General features: G+C 43.8%; 1 protein-coding gene across 1 annotated transcript; it reads right to left on the reverse strand.

The window, feature by feature from the left end:
- Window positions 1-1,849: 1,849 nt before the first annotated feature.
- Window positions 1,850-15,535, reverse strand: LOC130151505 (L-threonine 3-dehydrogenase, mitochondrial-like). The gene is made up of 10 exons (XM_056343855.1): window positions 15,460-15,535; window positions 13,380-13,491; window positions 9,767-9,968; window positions 9,369-9,411; window positions 7,870-7,940; window positions 6,968-7,117; window positions 6,707-6,879; window positions 5,799-5,889; window positions 5,057-5,326; window positions 1,850-4,822 (listed from the first exon to the last, which is right to left on the reverse strand). Exons 3-10 carry the CDS (start codon window positions 9,948-9,950, stop codon window positions 4,683-4,685), a joined length of 1,122 nt encoding a protein of 373 aa, XP_056199830.1. The 5' UTR covers window positions 9,951-9,968; window positions 13,380-13,491; window positions 15,460-15,535; the 3' UTR covers window positions 1,850-4,682.
- Between the last annotated feature and the right edge of the window lie 682 nt (window positions 15,536-16,217).

Here is a 16,217-nt window from a genome sequence, read left to right on the forward strand (position 1 = left end):
AGGGAAGACCCCAACATTGCCTGAAACATTGGGTGTAACGCGGGGGGCTGCAAGGTGGGCATCCCAGACCCTGGAAGCTATGTTCCTGCCCTCTGGCTAACCCTGGTGCTCTCCTCTCTCCACCTCCCTGGGCTGGACTTCTCTTCCCCGGAGGCATGCAGATCTCCCAACAAACTTAAGTTAGAGCCTGGCCCTGTCCTGAAGAACAAAAAGGAGGGGTTTGCCAAAGGCACAGAGGTTAACCACCCACAGTCCTCACCCTCTTTCACCGAGGGAAGGTTTCTCCTCTTCTGCATCTCCTTCTGACATCTTAAGATGCAGAAAGCAGCTACATGTGTATGGGCTTAAAAAAAGGAATTAAGTTTGACATCTCAGGAGTTAATGATTGCAGTAGGGCCTGGACCCAGACCCCAGCAGGACTTGCATTTCCATCCCAGGCTCGGGCAGTGACTTTCAGGGTGACAGAAAGACCCTTTCCCCAAGCCCTGTTTCAAATTCAGCACACTCTGGGTATTAACAGTACATTGCCATAGCGGCACGTAGCTCAGTACCGACTTCCAAACCCAGGGGAAGCTGAAAGAACATGCTCCATCAGCACCCACACCTTGAAAAGGAGCAGAGCTCCTTCCTTTAAAGCTTTTTAGTGTACACCAACCAATAAGCACGGCCTCAGCACTGCTTCAGCTCTGTGCGTTCCCTCTTGGGTGGGAACAGCAAAGCGAGGACAAAGAAGTCAATCGCTGACTCCAATGCAAGCCAGCAAGGAGGAGAGGTAAAATTGAGAATTAAAAGCAAAAAGGTTAGGAGGCTTTTGTTTTTGCTGCACAAATGCGATTGCAGGGTCAAATATTCTTAAATCTCTGAAGAAGAGGGTGCATGGAATAGTTGTTCTTGCAGGGCCTGAAGGACCTGAAAGGTGATGGTGATTCTCTCCTCAGCTACGCAGCTTTGGATGAAGCACCATCACCTATAGCACTTATGGAAGCCAGACCGAGCATGTGTAAACAAGAGTCAAACTAATTATCAAAATGAAGTAACTGGAAAGAGCACGGTGGTGTAAACACCCTCACTCTTCCGCAAGAAACATAATGGTTGCATTAGTCATTAAATCATGGTCAAGTGGAATGCTTCCTCCACAAGAAGTTCCCATCATTAGAAAGTTGAGGTGCGGGAGGAAAGGCCTTGTTTAACCTGAAGGGAGCGTTTATTCATCAGTTAACGAGGCAGGGTGCGTCCACACTAAGTTATCAGGAGCACGCTCCTTCTCACTCATGTCTGCACAAACCTCTCCTGATGACAACACTACTGGTTGCACAACAGCGGGAGTCAAGACCTGCACAGAGGCAGAAACGAGGACTCTATGATCTGAAATGCATGGCATGTTTTTAAAGCTCCTCCCTCAGAACACCATCACTCTTTCGCAATTTCAAAGCTGCACAGATGTAAAAAGAGAGACAGGAACACAGCTAAAGACAGGCCTGCTGGTTTCTCCACATGAGAAGCTACGAAATCTAATGTGACAGAGGAATATTTGGAACCCAGCACTTTTTGGATGGCTACAGTCTAACAAGCACAGCCCATACACCTGAAGAGGCTTGCTGAAGGTGGAAGGGTAACCATGTTGTATCTGCCTAGGAGCGACTGCTACACAGAGCAACTGGAATAATCAGCAGAAAAGTTAAAACATACAAATGTTTGAGAGTCACTACACAGACCAGAGTGCGTGTGAGCCTTTCTCTGCGCCTCAAATCCTGCATCGCTTCTGCAGCTGAAGAAAAGGCATCAGTGCTAACAAGCATCCCTCCATCAGCACTCTTACATGCTCTAAACAAGGGTGACAAACCAAGGATACATCTGCATAGGATTTTATTAAAGTAGGCATCATCCACAACTGCCAACATTTGAAAAAAATACTCTTAACTTTTTCTCTTCTGAACAGGTAATTTAACAGCTGTAATGCTCAAATGCCATGAGAGAAGTCTCTGCCCAGAAGTCAAATTTTGAACTGGTTGCAAAAGTTTGACATTTTGTACCACATCAAATTGGTTTAATACAGAAAATACTGTAACATAGTTACAACAGAAGTTAGAGAGGAAGATACAGAAAAAAAACCAATGCATTGTTGGTCACCGGTTGAAAACCGGAATTTCATACAGGACTTGAACCTTGTAGACACATCTAATCACATTCCCTGACTATCACCATATTATTGCCTCCAAACAACTCTCTATTGCAACACGGTTTATTTCAGATTTTGCAAAGTATAAGTTTCTTAAACAGCTGCTCCTAAATTAAGACAGCAACTTTTGGCAGAATAAAAATAAAAATTGTTCAAAATGCTATAGGTCTGAATTTCACCTTCACCGTAACACCTTATCCAAAGCTTTTGTGCAATGCCTCAACCAAGGACAGTGTGTTCCAAAAGAAAGAACATTCTTGCTCTTCACTCCTGTTAGTGTTAACCGGAGCTCTGAACACAGGTGAGGGGAGTAGAGCCCAGGGCTTTGAGTGAAGTAAAGAAATGGAGTGAGGCCCATCAACAACTCTTTATTTTGCACGTTTTGTGGAATGGAGGCAATGGGGAGTCCCCAGAGTCTGAATTATGAGAGACTGGAATGGACAAGACGCTTCAGCTCACATTAAAGCCCTTCATCTGATGGTTCAGTTTAACAGTCCACCAGGAGATATTCCTGTTTTGGCAGGGCAGAGGACAAAACCCGAGCCAGTCTTTCCTTTTAGGGTATGAATGGAGGGCCAATTTTGCTGGCCCATTGGGCCAAATATTACACTTGAACAATGTGATAGTTACAACAGTGGCCAAAGTTTAAAAACTTGCCTTGTCAGAAATGTAAACAATATAAAAATCTTTCAATAACAGGCCACAACCTTAGAGGGTTTTGAGCTTAAGTACTTGGGAACAGAATACTTTGCCAACAGATGAAACAATAAGATACATACAAAACCAAGAGACACAAGTTTAACAAATGTTTAAAGTAACTGGGTTTCACCACAGAATCTTCATTTGGAGTTTACTTTCATGAGAAAACATATTCCCTGCAGCATGTAGACTCCTTCACAGAGACAGAAATCTGGTCATGTCAGTTATCCACTGGCTGTGGAAACACTGCAGGGCTACAGAAAGCATAACAGACTTGCAACTACCAAAGCATCACCACAGAAAACATAGCAAACAAGTTGTAGGCAAAAAAATACTTGAATGTGTTTACCTACACACACTATTGGAGTATACAAGACAATAAAGATGGAGAGCTTCAAACAGGGAATTTCCAGTAATTTTGAAAATGAGATATTTTTTCTTTGGAAAAAAAAATAAATCAAAAGTTCCCAGATTCTGTTTCTCAAGGCATGCTATAGCTATAGTAGCTGATGGCTCAGATTCACATCCACAGAAACTGGTATTTTACCTAAAACGGCTTTCCTGTCTCTCCAGTTTGCTGTTTCTCAAAGTCTCCTAAGTAGCTTTTGAATAAACATATCTTCCTTGCACACAACTACTAAGACTCCCTTTTTAGTCCCAGAATCTCCTGTGCATGAAACCCAATGAGCAGAACAGCCCTTAACTGTAGCTAGAAGATGGTTTCAGCTTCTGGATCCCTCTCTAAAGAATAAAAGCACATGACAGTTACACATAAATAGCATCTACAAATACACTTACAACACACGTGGAAAGCGTAGTGAACATGAACAGATTTCAAAGGCTGACTTGACTCTATCATAAGACTCCATCATCAGCCCACCTTTAAAACTTGCTCCAGGCAGTATGTCATCATGCTAGCATGGCAAACAACTGGGATAACCAAAAGTAGTGCTAATTAACAATAAACCCATACACGGGCATTGCCTTCTTGCAATACACCCCAGATTCATTCACATATATGTAAACAACTCTTCGGATTTCAGAACTGCCACTGAGGTTAACCTGAAGGCTGCAGCAGTTTCAATGAATAGGACAAAGCCTAGCTTGTAAACCCTGTTTTTTTAAAGCATAGTGAGAATTCAAGTCCTGTTCGCCTTCACATTTATAAGCATTATAAGAATAATGCTACTTTGTATGCCCTCTGTACAGAAAAGCGTATGTTTATACAGCACTACATATATATATAAATATATATATATAAATAGAAACTATTGACCAAAGTTTGATTTCAAACTAGAATTGCATCGACCCCTGCATTTTGGAAACATGAAGTAACTCTTCTGATCTCTCTTTTGTAAGCAAAGAGTAGAAAGGATCGTATCTTACTACGATCTAACATGCTCCACCAGGAGAATGAAAAGCCTATCATTAACTTTGCAGGATATACCCAAAACAGCAGGTTTGGCAATATTGCCCCATGTTGTTTGCCAAAGAAGAGGTAGGCAGCAGGAATGATTGGAGAGTCATCAGCCTGGAGTTAAGTGCTTTTTTTTTTTTTTTCTAGCTGCTTAAGTGTGGAAGTTAAAGAACTCTATGTTTGTCATCAGTGCTGTGCTTGGAGACAGTACCAAATGATGTTGTTTATCTAACAGTACATTCTAGCTAAAGTATGTTTCTGCCCAACTCTATTGCTACTTATGAAAAATTAATAACTGACATGCTCTAAGTCTCAGAAAATTATAAACTAATTTAGTCATTTCTTCCTGGTCCTCCGTGGAAATCCGGTAACATCTTACAAAGTATTTCAGTTAGCTTGAGCAATCCTGGACTCACACCCAAGGAAGCTAAACATTGTAGCCACCAACTCTGGCAGATCATAATCGTGTTTCCAACCCCAATCCCTCCGGGCGTTCCTGTCGTCAAAGTTCATCGGCCAGCTGTCAGCTGTGGTGGAAAAAAAGGAGAAACAGGAGCATGAGGCTTAAGAAAAACATCTTTAAACTTTAAGATGCATCACCACTGGCCATTTGAACTACTGAAGCTGAATTTCAAACTGTAAGACTTGAACTGTACAGGAACAACTTGCAAGTGTCTGAAAAGGAAAGAAACTGGTCTGCCCTTAACTTATGGCAGTCTTAACATCTTTTCTTACCCACTGCTAAAGAAGCTGATACTAACCTATGGCCTGCCTGACTTCATCCACATTGAAGGTCACTTGGAGCTCAGGAACATGCTTCTGCACCTCTTGCACTAGCTCTTCAGGAGTGAAGCTCATGGCACTGATGTTGTATGTCCTCATGCTCAGTGCCTCTGCAGGGGCCTCCATGACCTCTAGAGTTGCTTTCAGACAGTCATCAATATACATCATAGGGAGACGAGTGTCCGGCTTTAAATTGCATTGAAATTTGCCAGTCTTTATGGCATCATGGAAAATCTGGACAGCATAATCTGTAGAAAAGACCAGTGGATGTATGTACTCATCTGCCTCCATCTGTTGTTCACTCCACGACAGTCAACAACCCCCAGACCACCTCCAAAGTCTCCTGTCTAAAATCTAGCAGCAGAACTGTGTATTATTTACACTGAGCTGCAGGAGCGTAAGTTATTCTGAACTATCCCAGTGATATTCTAGCACTTGCACACGGCAGCAAGAGAGCAGAGTTTAAAAGATTTTAAAAGAAAATGGTCTCAATGGGTGTAATTGATCCAAAATCTCTTACTGTTTAAAGGCAAAGACAACAAAATCACACCCTAGGCTGGAGTGTACAAAAGTATCGTTGTAACAGTTTAAATAGTATCCCTACACTCATGCTCTATACTGCCACAGATTAAATTTCTACAGACACATTAAACATTACTCTATTGGCTTGTTTTTGCTCTTCTTGCCTGCAATACTGAGAACCATGTCCAAGTCACTTACCAGTTGTTCCCCCACCAGGCTGAGAGTCAGCAGATATAACTCCTGGATACCTCAGGCAGCGGAAGTCTAAGCCATACCGGTAATGGTAGTACTACAGAGGGAAGAGAGACACATAGCTTTACACATCAAGACTAGGCCATACAACTGGTTGATTTCACAGGAAGTCTGCCACAGATGAACCTTCATGCTGCAGCCATCCCCTGGCAGGGATGAAAGCAAAGGAACTACCAAACAGCCTCCATTCCCTGCCAGGTAGCTGATCTCCCTGCTTACTCTTTTCTAGTTTACATCCACATCAGTAGATATGGATTCTTGATACAGATCGGCTTCTAACGTAAGGTTTAGATCTAGTGCTCAGAAACTGAAAATTCCTCAGTTTGTGAGACATTTCAGGTTAATACAATCTTCAGACCTTCCACTGTCCTTCGTAAATTTCAAGTGTGAGGAAACTGTATGTAAAAATATCATGTTTAATGATGTTATGTTTATAAAAAACTACAAAGCCAAAAGATAAGTTGTGCATGTACAAGCTCCCATGTTTTTAACTTCAGTGTCTTTTTTTGGAGGGGGAGGAGCAAGTGTCATCATTGTCCAGTATGCTTTCAGAAGGCTTTGTACACTGACATTTATGCAATGCCACTCATATTGGCAGATGAGGCAGAAGCCACAGTCAATATAAATTGTTTCCCTGTTTCTTTTGAAAGTTAGATGTTGGCCAGCTTCCAATTCTTTGCACTTTTTCCAACAAAACTCAAAAGACCTTTGTCCTTAAGAGCTGCCTCAGACTACTATTGAGCACTCAAGCCTCAAGGAAGGAAAGAAAGGGGAGAAGAGAAATTCAGTCAGGAATCTTACAAAAGCAATTAAGTTCTCCTACAACTTTGATGAAATAAATAAAAAATTCTCACTTCTCCCATGAGCTCAGCATGAACCTTGGAGACTCCATAGATTGTCCTTGGTCTCTGAATGCAGAGATCAGGAGTTGGGTCTCGAGGAGAGGTAGGTCCAAAGGCTCCAATAGTGCTTGGAACGAAGAGCCTCAAATTATGCTCAGCTGCAATATCCAGAACATTGTGTAAACCTGGAACAAACAACAGGATTTATCAGAACATACACAGCACTTTCTCAAGCCTCTGCAGAGTCACAAACTTGAAGCCCTTGTCACATACCAGTAATATTTACAGCTCTGGCCAAAGGGACGTTTGCTTCTCCAACAGCACTGAGTAAAGCACTATAGTGGAACAGCCAAGTTATCCGATTATTCACCACTATCTCACGTAAATTCTTGTAATCCAAGATATCCGCATAGATAAAAGGACCTAGAACAAATGGAACCAGAAGGAAATTGAATGTCAAGAAGAATGGATGTAAAGAGAAGTTCTACATGAAACTCACATTGCTGCTTCTTGACCATAGCTGTATTCAGAATTTGACTGCACAGCAGAGTGTGTGCCTAACAGCAGCAGTCAATGAATCAGTAAATAAGCAGGAGAAAGGAGTGGAAACTACCTTCACCTCAGCAACAGACTGATGCAAGAACTCCTGTTTTATCCAGTCAACAGCATGAAAACAGGGAACATCTAGTGTACAATATTCAAGTATCTAAATACATCATTAAACAGTAACAATGAAGAAAAATTTATGCAACTTTCTAATGAAAATAATAAAAAATCCTACTCTATATCCACCTTAACATAAAAATTGCCTAAGCATGGAAAAACAAAGCACAAATTTAATTTCCAGCTTGTTCCCTCCAAAAGAATAAATGCACCTCTTTTTGCAGCAGAAGCACAACAGTCAAGTTCAACTTGACTCAAGTAGTTACTCGGGTCAACAAAGTGGCAAAGCAACAGTGAAAAAATTCAAAGAAAAATATTTAGAAAAAGGGAATAATAGGCAGGAAAAATCCATGTCTTAGCACGATTTCAAAGCAGGAAGGTGTTATCCAGAAGTTTTGAACAATAACTTGTTCTGTCTAATCCACATGTCATTTAGACTTTGGTAATTAATCTATGAATATCAGAGATAAAGTAAAGATTTTGTTTATCATGTGCTTCCCCCAGTCACTTACCACTATAAAAAATGTTATCTGCAGGCTTCCTAATGTCAGACAAGATCACATTGTTCTTTCCAAAGCGTTTCCTGTGTAAAAATACCCATATGGTATGAGTCCACAGTCTTCAAGATAATTCATAAGTTGCTATTGCTATTTTGTTTTGCAGGAGGCAATATCAGAGGAACAATTATTTCCACAATGAAATCAGTTATTATGCTAAAAAAACCACCAACAACCCTTTAAATGTCAATAAAGCATTTTAGGAAAATTAGTAAACTACTACTAATAGCAGTGAAAGGTTGCCTAAGGATAGAGAAATTTTCTAGAAAAATTAAAATACGTTGAGAAGAACTACCTTCCTACCCTCTTCTGAAAATTTTACCCAGAGATAATCTACTCCCCTGCAGCCAGCAAAAAGCCACTGGGCTTGCTGCAACTGCAGCTACATTTATACCAACAAAGAACATAACTGAGCAATCTCTGCCTTGTGCTTTTCTAATCAACACAAGGCTGTCGCAGAGGTCAAGTCTGATGGTGCTGGAATACATTCCAGCCTTCTATTATTTTGATTATTTTAAAATAAATGTATCATAGAAAAGGTAGAAAACATTCAAACTGCACCACAGGAATGCAGTAAATTTGCTCATTTTTGGTCATAGTCCAAATCCTCTGCAACAAACACTGTGTGTTAACAATACTCTGGAGCTGAGCAGGTGTCGATATGGACAACGGTACGGGCCAGAGACAGCTCTCAGACCATTTTATATTTCTTGAAAAGATACCATGGAAAAAATAAGGTAACTGCGTATGTGAAGCAGAGCAACAGAAAGAGTCAGAATAAACATATTTTCAATTTACTCCTTTTGCTGCATCAGTTTATCTTCCACCAAATCATAAAAACTTCCATATCTCATATCCTAATCTTTATTTTTGTTTGTACTTTACTAAATAGGGCATCTTATTCCTGAAGCCACTGAACTGAAATTATCAGAGATAAAAGTCAGCAGCTGCAGAGCCCAACAGCTGGGTAGTTAGCAAAGGACTAAGTATTTTTTCAAGTGGATGTATGTCCTTTTTTCTCTCCTGTAGTCCCTGCGTAAAATCACCGCCTTTGTCTCTCTATAGAGCACTGAAATCCAGCCTTATTTGGCTATATCAAAAAAGAGAAAAGGGAACCTGACCACCCTCTGAGGATTCAGATTCTGAATACTTCCATTTAACTGGAAGCAAACTGAACTCAGTGGCTAGTCTCTTAGACAAAATTATGTTATTTCGGGAATCGTGATCAATGTACACACAGAAAGTACATCAGTGAACCTAAACCAAGCAAAGGAGTAAAAAACTAAAAAGATGGTGAAAAACTAAAATTATTTACAAAACTAAGAGGCAAAAAAGAATCTGCAATCGTCACCAGGATTCTTTTATAAACAACCTTTCAGAAAATTATTGCTTTTAGAAGTGATGGTTAAAGCTTTAATTTCTCACTAACAGCAAGTCAGAGAATCATGACATACCTCAGAAGCTTAGCAAGTCCCACTCCAAGCTGGCCAAGACCACCTGAAATGGAATACAAAAGAGACAAAAATCAGAAAGTGGTATCAAAATACAGAGTTCCATCATTGCATGTATCGCATTAGAAATAACTACTATTTTTCCCAGTTAGTCATAAAGCTTTATTTTTTTCTCAAGGTAAACCAAATGAATAGGTTTTAGTAGATTTCCAAGGGAAAAAACAAAACAAAACAGGAAAGTTCACATGGGACACCAATCTTATCACCATGTGGGAAAGATCATCACAATTCCAAAATATTTTGAGTACTTCCAGTATTCTGCTTACCAGGGAGGAAGAAAGGGAGTGGGGGACTCAACTGAGAAGGTGGAGCAGCAATACAGTTATGGCAGGAATGCTGACCTGTAATTAGCACCCGAGGATGATCAGACTCGGAAAAAGAAACCGAGTGAAAGCTGGCATCAGAGGCCACCTGGCGAGGCGAGACTCCAATGCATCGAACTGGCACAGTGGAAATCCCACATCCACAACCAGAGCTCTGTAGCAGCTGGCTGACAGCTCTGCTCACGTTTTTGACAATTGCCATCTTCCTCCTTCAAGTATGCTGTGAGAACAAGAGAAAAAGATTATTCACATATGACTCAACCATATTAAACATTTTAAACGCTCCCTTAGAAAACTGAAGGGTTTCAGAAAAGTCTGATGCAATCCAAGTCCCAAGTTGACGTGCCAACTGAGAGCCACGTCTACTAGAAGCAGTCTGTGAAGTAAGATAAACAGAGGTAATGTATTCACCAGAGCAAGCTCAAGAAAATATCCACAGCCCCAGCACAGAGTCCAGTATAATGAACAGTGAGAACACAGTTCAAGTTTAAGCCTTTTTAAAACTGTCACTAGAAACCATGATTTCAAGCACAATAGACAACAGATACAGAATTCAACAAGTTCAGCTGCTATGATTACACAGCTTCACTGTAGGTGCTTTTGAGTGAAAGTTTTATAGACTGCATGAATAAGCAACCCTTCTTAGTATTGCATCAGCAAGACTCAGCTAAGCCAACAGAGGCTTAAAAAAAGGTCACTGCTTTGCTCAAACTTAACACACACGATGGACAGCAGCCAGGAAGCAGAACAAAGGAGAAGCAGTATGTACCCAGGACTGACGAAAATGTCCTCCTAATTTCACACACACACACAAAAAAAGACATGATTCACTCATCATAACACAGCACAAAATTATCCCTATTTAACCCTGAGATACATGCAAATTTGGCTTTCTTTCTCTCCAAATCTTTCATATTGGGAAAAGAAATGGAGAAGAATGTAGCTCAAATAAATTGTATCCACAACAGGTCTTCCCTGAGGCTGCAGTTTACTTCTTTCAAATACACTTCTTAAGGAAGAATTTAAGTGATTGTGCCTTATCCCCTTCGAACAACTTTCAACTCTTTCCCGAAGTGCTAGAGTAAGTAAATTCCCACACAAAAACATATTTCAAGCTAGCTTGCTTGAGATTACCCTGTCAATTCCTTTCTCGTACATGTTCTTGTGGTATCTATTACAAAAAGGAAAAGGGGGGGGAGAAGGGCAGCTACAACAAGAAATTACAGCAGCTAATTGCTGCAGATGAATTCCAGCACTACCAATTCTAGTATGCATAGAAAAACAAACAAGTAATTAATGTGGGTGTTCCTTTCACTTAGGGCAACACGCAAGTCTGCAAATTTTCTGATACTTTAGGGAGTCCTGCTATTTAAATACAGAAGACTTGCTAAACTACCTATCACATGCTTCATAAGATACCCCCCCAAAAAAGTGCATTACTAAAAAGCACAATTGCATATTTAAACTGATCAAAGAGACTTATTCTGAGATGCACCTCCCCTCACACCCCCTTAGACTTGTTTGCTCACTTCTTTATTACCTTGAGAAGCACAGTCAGTTAATATCCTGATGAATTAGCCAAGCTTCTGTTGCACCTCAGCCACAAACCCATCAGAGGGATCAGTCTCACTGATTATAGGCTTGATCCATCAAAGCTGTACCTCTCCTTTCACAGTGCTACAGAAGCAATCACTCTGTCTTCTCTAGGCTTTCACAAGTCTCTTGCAATTCCTTGTTATACCCCAATCCGATATACCTGCATCTAACTCCACCTACAAAACCAGAGCAAACAGACTATTCCTTGAGTGCTGAAAGTAAAGAAGCCCCGTTTCCTGAGGACTCGATCTCAGAGGTAATTAATTGCTCTGTAAAAGGTTATGACATTGTTCTCCTATCTTGATTCTCTCATGCTGATTTGTACAAGTCAGTTTATATTGCTGATAGGCCACAAAGATGATTAGGGGACTGGAGCATCTCTCTCCTATGAGGAAAGGCTGATAGAGCTGGAATTGTTCAGCCTGGAGAAGACAAGACTCAAGGGGGGGGATATTATGAAAATATATATATATATATAAAAATACCTGAAGGGAAAGCACAAAGAGGGCAGAGCCAGGCTCTTTTCGGTGGTGCCCAGTGCCAGGATCAGAGGCTGTGGGCACATGCTGAAACAAAAGAGGTTCCCTCTGAACATCAAGAAAGATTTTTTTTTTTACTGTGAGGGTGACAGAGCACTGGCACAGGTTGCCCAGAATGGAGTCTCCATCCTTGGAGATCTTCAACAGCCATATGGATGTGGTCTCGGGCAGCTGACTAGGTGGCCCTGCTTGAGCAGGGGGTTGGACCAGATAACCTCCAGAGGTCCCCTCCAACCACAAACATTCTCTCACGCTCAGCCAAGGCACTAATGAGATTTCCCTCCCATGCAAGCCCACCTTCACAAACCAGACATATTCTTGCTATTTTTGAGGCTCAGTCCCTCTCAAACTTATTTGAAATTAGCCAACAGGTGCAAAAATAGTTACATGTAAAGAGGAAGAAGGCAGCAGGCAGATATACCCAGATAATTCAATCTCATAACCCATGTTTCTCCCTAGGAAACCAATGTAAGTTAAAGGGCAGTGTTAGGACTTTTGAAGAGCCATGATAATCCCTTCTTGTTTCAAACAGGTAATAAACACTTACAGCACTAAGAGAGACTCACTGGTTTCTGTCACCAAAAGTTTCCCCTTAAAGTACCTCAAAAAGCATTTTGCTTTCTATAAACAAAATATAAACTAAAGTTTATTGCTACCAAAAATGCCATGCTAGGATGACATTGGTTTCCCACCTACTGGGCTGGTTTCTCCAAACACACCTGGAGTGAAACCACACAGGCTTAAGCTGAGAATTTACTTGCAAGTCTAGGCTGACTCAAAAGAACAGTAAACACATTGTATACCAGACACTGAGAAACCCCAGGCTCACCAAGCAGCGCAGCTGCATGTGAAAATCCCACCTCTGACATGCCTGTATTTCTATTTTAAATATGAAGGGCGGGAGGGTAACTAGCTATTAAATACTAAAGCTGCCAACAAATGCACAGATATATATAAAGACATTAACATTACTCCTTAAAAGCACCTCCCCAAACCAATCATAAGATACAGGTAGCCCCAACACAGTGATTAACTCACAAAAGCAAACTGGGACAGAGAAGCCCATCCTGCTAGATCAGTTTCTCATTGTAAGTAACTTCAAGGAGTTAACAGCTCTGAACACAGAAAGTATTCATTTAACTGATGCAAAAAGCCTTAAATTCTTTGATAGGTTTCTCTTTCTTACTATCTCAAAGAGGAATACTTCTGCACCTTTAGGAACCGGAGAGAAAAAAGAAGTTATACATATATTTTTCTTTTCAACTCCAGCCCTCCTATATTACCTTCTGACCAGTTTCTCAGTCACTGGTTTTACTCATCAACCCAAACTGATATTAGAAACTAGCTCTTTTGTTTTCTAAATCAAGTAAAATGAAGAAGTTTTATCTTGAAGCATGGAAGTTTATTTCCTCCACCCCACTAATTTAAACTAACAACCAACGCTAATCTAAAGGATTAAGCAAGACACACTGGAATTTTTCCTCTTCTGTACTCACCTGTCCCTCAGCCGGTAATAGAGCAGAAGCAGAATGGAGACGGCAATTTATAGGACACTGCCTCTTTTGAAAGCCAATCAAAACTTGACAGAAAGTAGGAGTTGTCCCACACCTTTAAAAAAAAAAAAAAAAAAGCATGCGCGTGAGAGCTGCAGCAGCGAGGGATATCACTTCGTTCACATTTGCTTGATTTTGAAACGTCTGTAACTTTGTGATAGGCAGAGAACTCTGAAGCTATGCAGCCCGCTCCTTTAACTAACAGAACCTTACAACCTAGGGTCATCTGTGAAGGACAGGTTTTAAACTAATTGGTCGTAGTGCAAAGGATTAGTATAAAGTAAACACATGTTCAAATGTAAAGCAATAATCTCCCTGGGACAGCAGGAAATTTCTGAGTTTTCTAAGAAGATTAAAGTTCAGGGAGAGGGAAAAGAAGTGAAAAAAGTAACAGGTCTATAAAGTGACACTTAGCATGTTAAATGCCAGTTGCTATTCTTCTGCAAGGTTTCCAAAGTGTTATATAAGCAGCAAGCACTTGCTGCTCATATTAAAAAAAAATAAAAAAAAAACCCCAAACCACAAAAAGTTTATAGAAGTTAGAAATGTCTTCTGTATTTGTTATTAATAGAACATTATGGTGATAAGATAAGAAACTCACGGGTTAGGCGTGGAAAATCCCACAACAGTAAGCTTCAAAGAAAATGCAAAAGGGGTAGGTGAGAGAGGTCAGAACCAAATGCCAGATCTCCTGCAGCATTTCTGGGGGCCGCACAGCTGCTGAGATGCCATGGGATGCCCCTCCACAGAGCTAACCAAAGAAGTCCAAAATGTAAGATAGTCTCTAGGGCACAGGATCTTGCAGATCCCCAACCACTAGGACTTTCAAAACAGCCAACAGCCTCGGGCATATGGTCCACACCAAGCTATTGTTCTCACCTCATATTTGTCTTAAAACCACACAGTTTCTGCTTCAGACATAAAGAAAAGCTTCTGCACTGGAAAGCTCCTCTACTTATTTCCTGCTCTGTCAAGAGCTTGAGTGGAAAAATACTGCCCACCTGGGCACCCAGAAGACAAGCACATGCCACCTTGCCTGTCCTGAGGAACAGCCTTACTCCCCGGTGCCCAGGTGCTGCCCACTGGGAAGTCCATTGGATCACCACATTGGAAGCACTCAAGCTGCAACAACCAGGGGATACTCCCAGCTCAGCTAACACCACCGCCTGGATAGCTGGGCAGACCGAAAACCATCACACATCCCCTGGTGGCATCTCCTCAGGTTCTGAGAGCCCCAAAGCGGGGTGCAGGGACCCAAGAGACCCAAAGCAGGGTGAGGGGACCCTGCATGCCTCCCTGTGTCCCCTGGCAGGGTGGATGGGGCAGAGCTCCCGGGTGGCCAGCTGCTGGCTAACCTCAAGCTGAAATAACCTTGACACGCAGGCACAGCCCCAGCGGCTCGTTTTACTGAGGTGACGCAGGAGGCGACGCGCTGCCCCTCGCCAGGCCCGCCAAGAGACGACGTCAGCCTGCAACACCGAGGGACCCACGGGGAACCTGACCTCAGCAACCGAAAAACCCAACAAATACAGGAGTCAGATTATAGCCGCAGCTCGGCAGCGTGAAGCCCTGCGAGCGGGGAAGGAAGATGCGCCTCACGGCGGGTGCCCGGGGATGGCTGGGGGGAGGGAGGCGAGGGGCGTCCCCCAGCCCGCCGCAGGGCTCCGGCACCGGGGCCCAGGAGGGGTCTGAGGCCCAGGCGCCGCTCCCCGCCCCCCAGGAACGGTGGGGTGGTGGGGGTTGGTCCCGGTGACCGCCGCCGGCGCTGAGGCGAAGTAGAGCGGGAAGCGGCGCCCGCCGCCCCCTCAGCGGCCATTGAAGGGGGTGGGGGTGGGGGTGGGGGAGGGGGAGGGGGTGGGGGTGGGGGAGGGGGAGGGGGTGGGGGAGGGGGAGGGGGTGGGGGAGGGGGAGGGGGTGGGGGAGGGGGAGGGGGAGGGCGCCCCTCCCCCACCTCATTCATTCGGTGCCGGGCCGTGGAGCAGGGCGGCCCCGCGGCCCAGCCCCCCCCGGGCCCAGGGCTCACCCGCCGGCCCCGCCGCACTCCCGCCGCCGGCTCCCGGTGCCGCTCAGCCCGGCGCCGCGCCCCGCAGGCCCAGCAGCGATGGGGAGGGGCGGGGCTGCAGCCAGACGTCACTGCCTGCCGGGGAGGAGATTGGGGGAGGGGCGGGGGGCGCGGTGTGACGTCAGAGCGACGCCACGCAGGCGTGATGTCATCCCCCGCGAGGCGCATCGCTCCCTCTGGGGGGGGGCACGCTGCAAAGGCTGGGCCCAGCGGGGCGCTGCGGGCGGGGGTTCCCCAGGTCAGTAGCCGTGTCACCGGGCTGTCCCCCCCAGATATGAGGTCAGCAGTCACCAGCCCGGTGTCACACTGCACCGAAGGCCGAGGGCAGGCGTGGCGAGAGCCGTTCAGGTCTGGAAGGCGTGAGGCGAGGGGAGCCGTGGGGGCTGGGCCCCACCCCGCCCCAGGGTCACCCCATGGCGAACACCACTAAAAATAATGTTTCTAACCGCAGCGGCACCTGGGGCTGCGAGGTAATATGTCACACAGCCCGCCTGCCCACAGGAAGCCACGGCCCAGGTGAGGAACTTGTTCGAAGTAACGATTGAAGAAACTTCTCTTGGGGATTAGGTGACCTACGGCCCAGTGCCTTGAGCAGGATGAGTGCGGCTGTGGTGGTCCCTCTGGGCAAGAAGGACCAGCAACCAGCATATTTTGCTAAATAAAACCTTTTGATTAAACGGCTGTTGAGGAGACCATGGCAAAATGGTGAGTTCTGCAGG

Source organism: Falco biarmicus, chromosome 6 (genome assembly GCF_023638135.1).
Source record: "Falco biarmicus isolate bFalBia1 chromosome 6, bFalBia1.pri, whole genome shotgun sequence".
In the NCBI taxonomy this organism is placed as follows: Eukaryota; Metazoa; Chordata; class Aves; order Falconiformes; family Falconidae; genus Falco; species Falco biarmicus.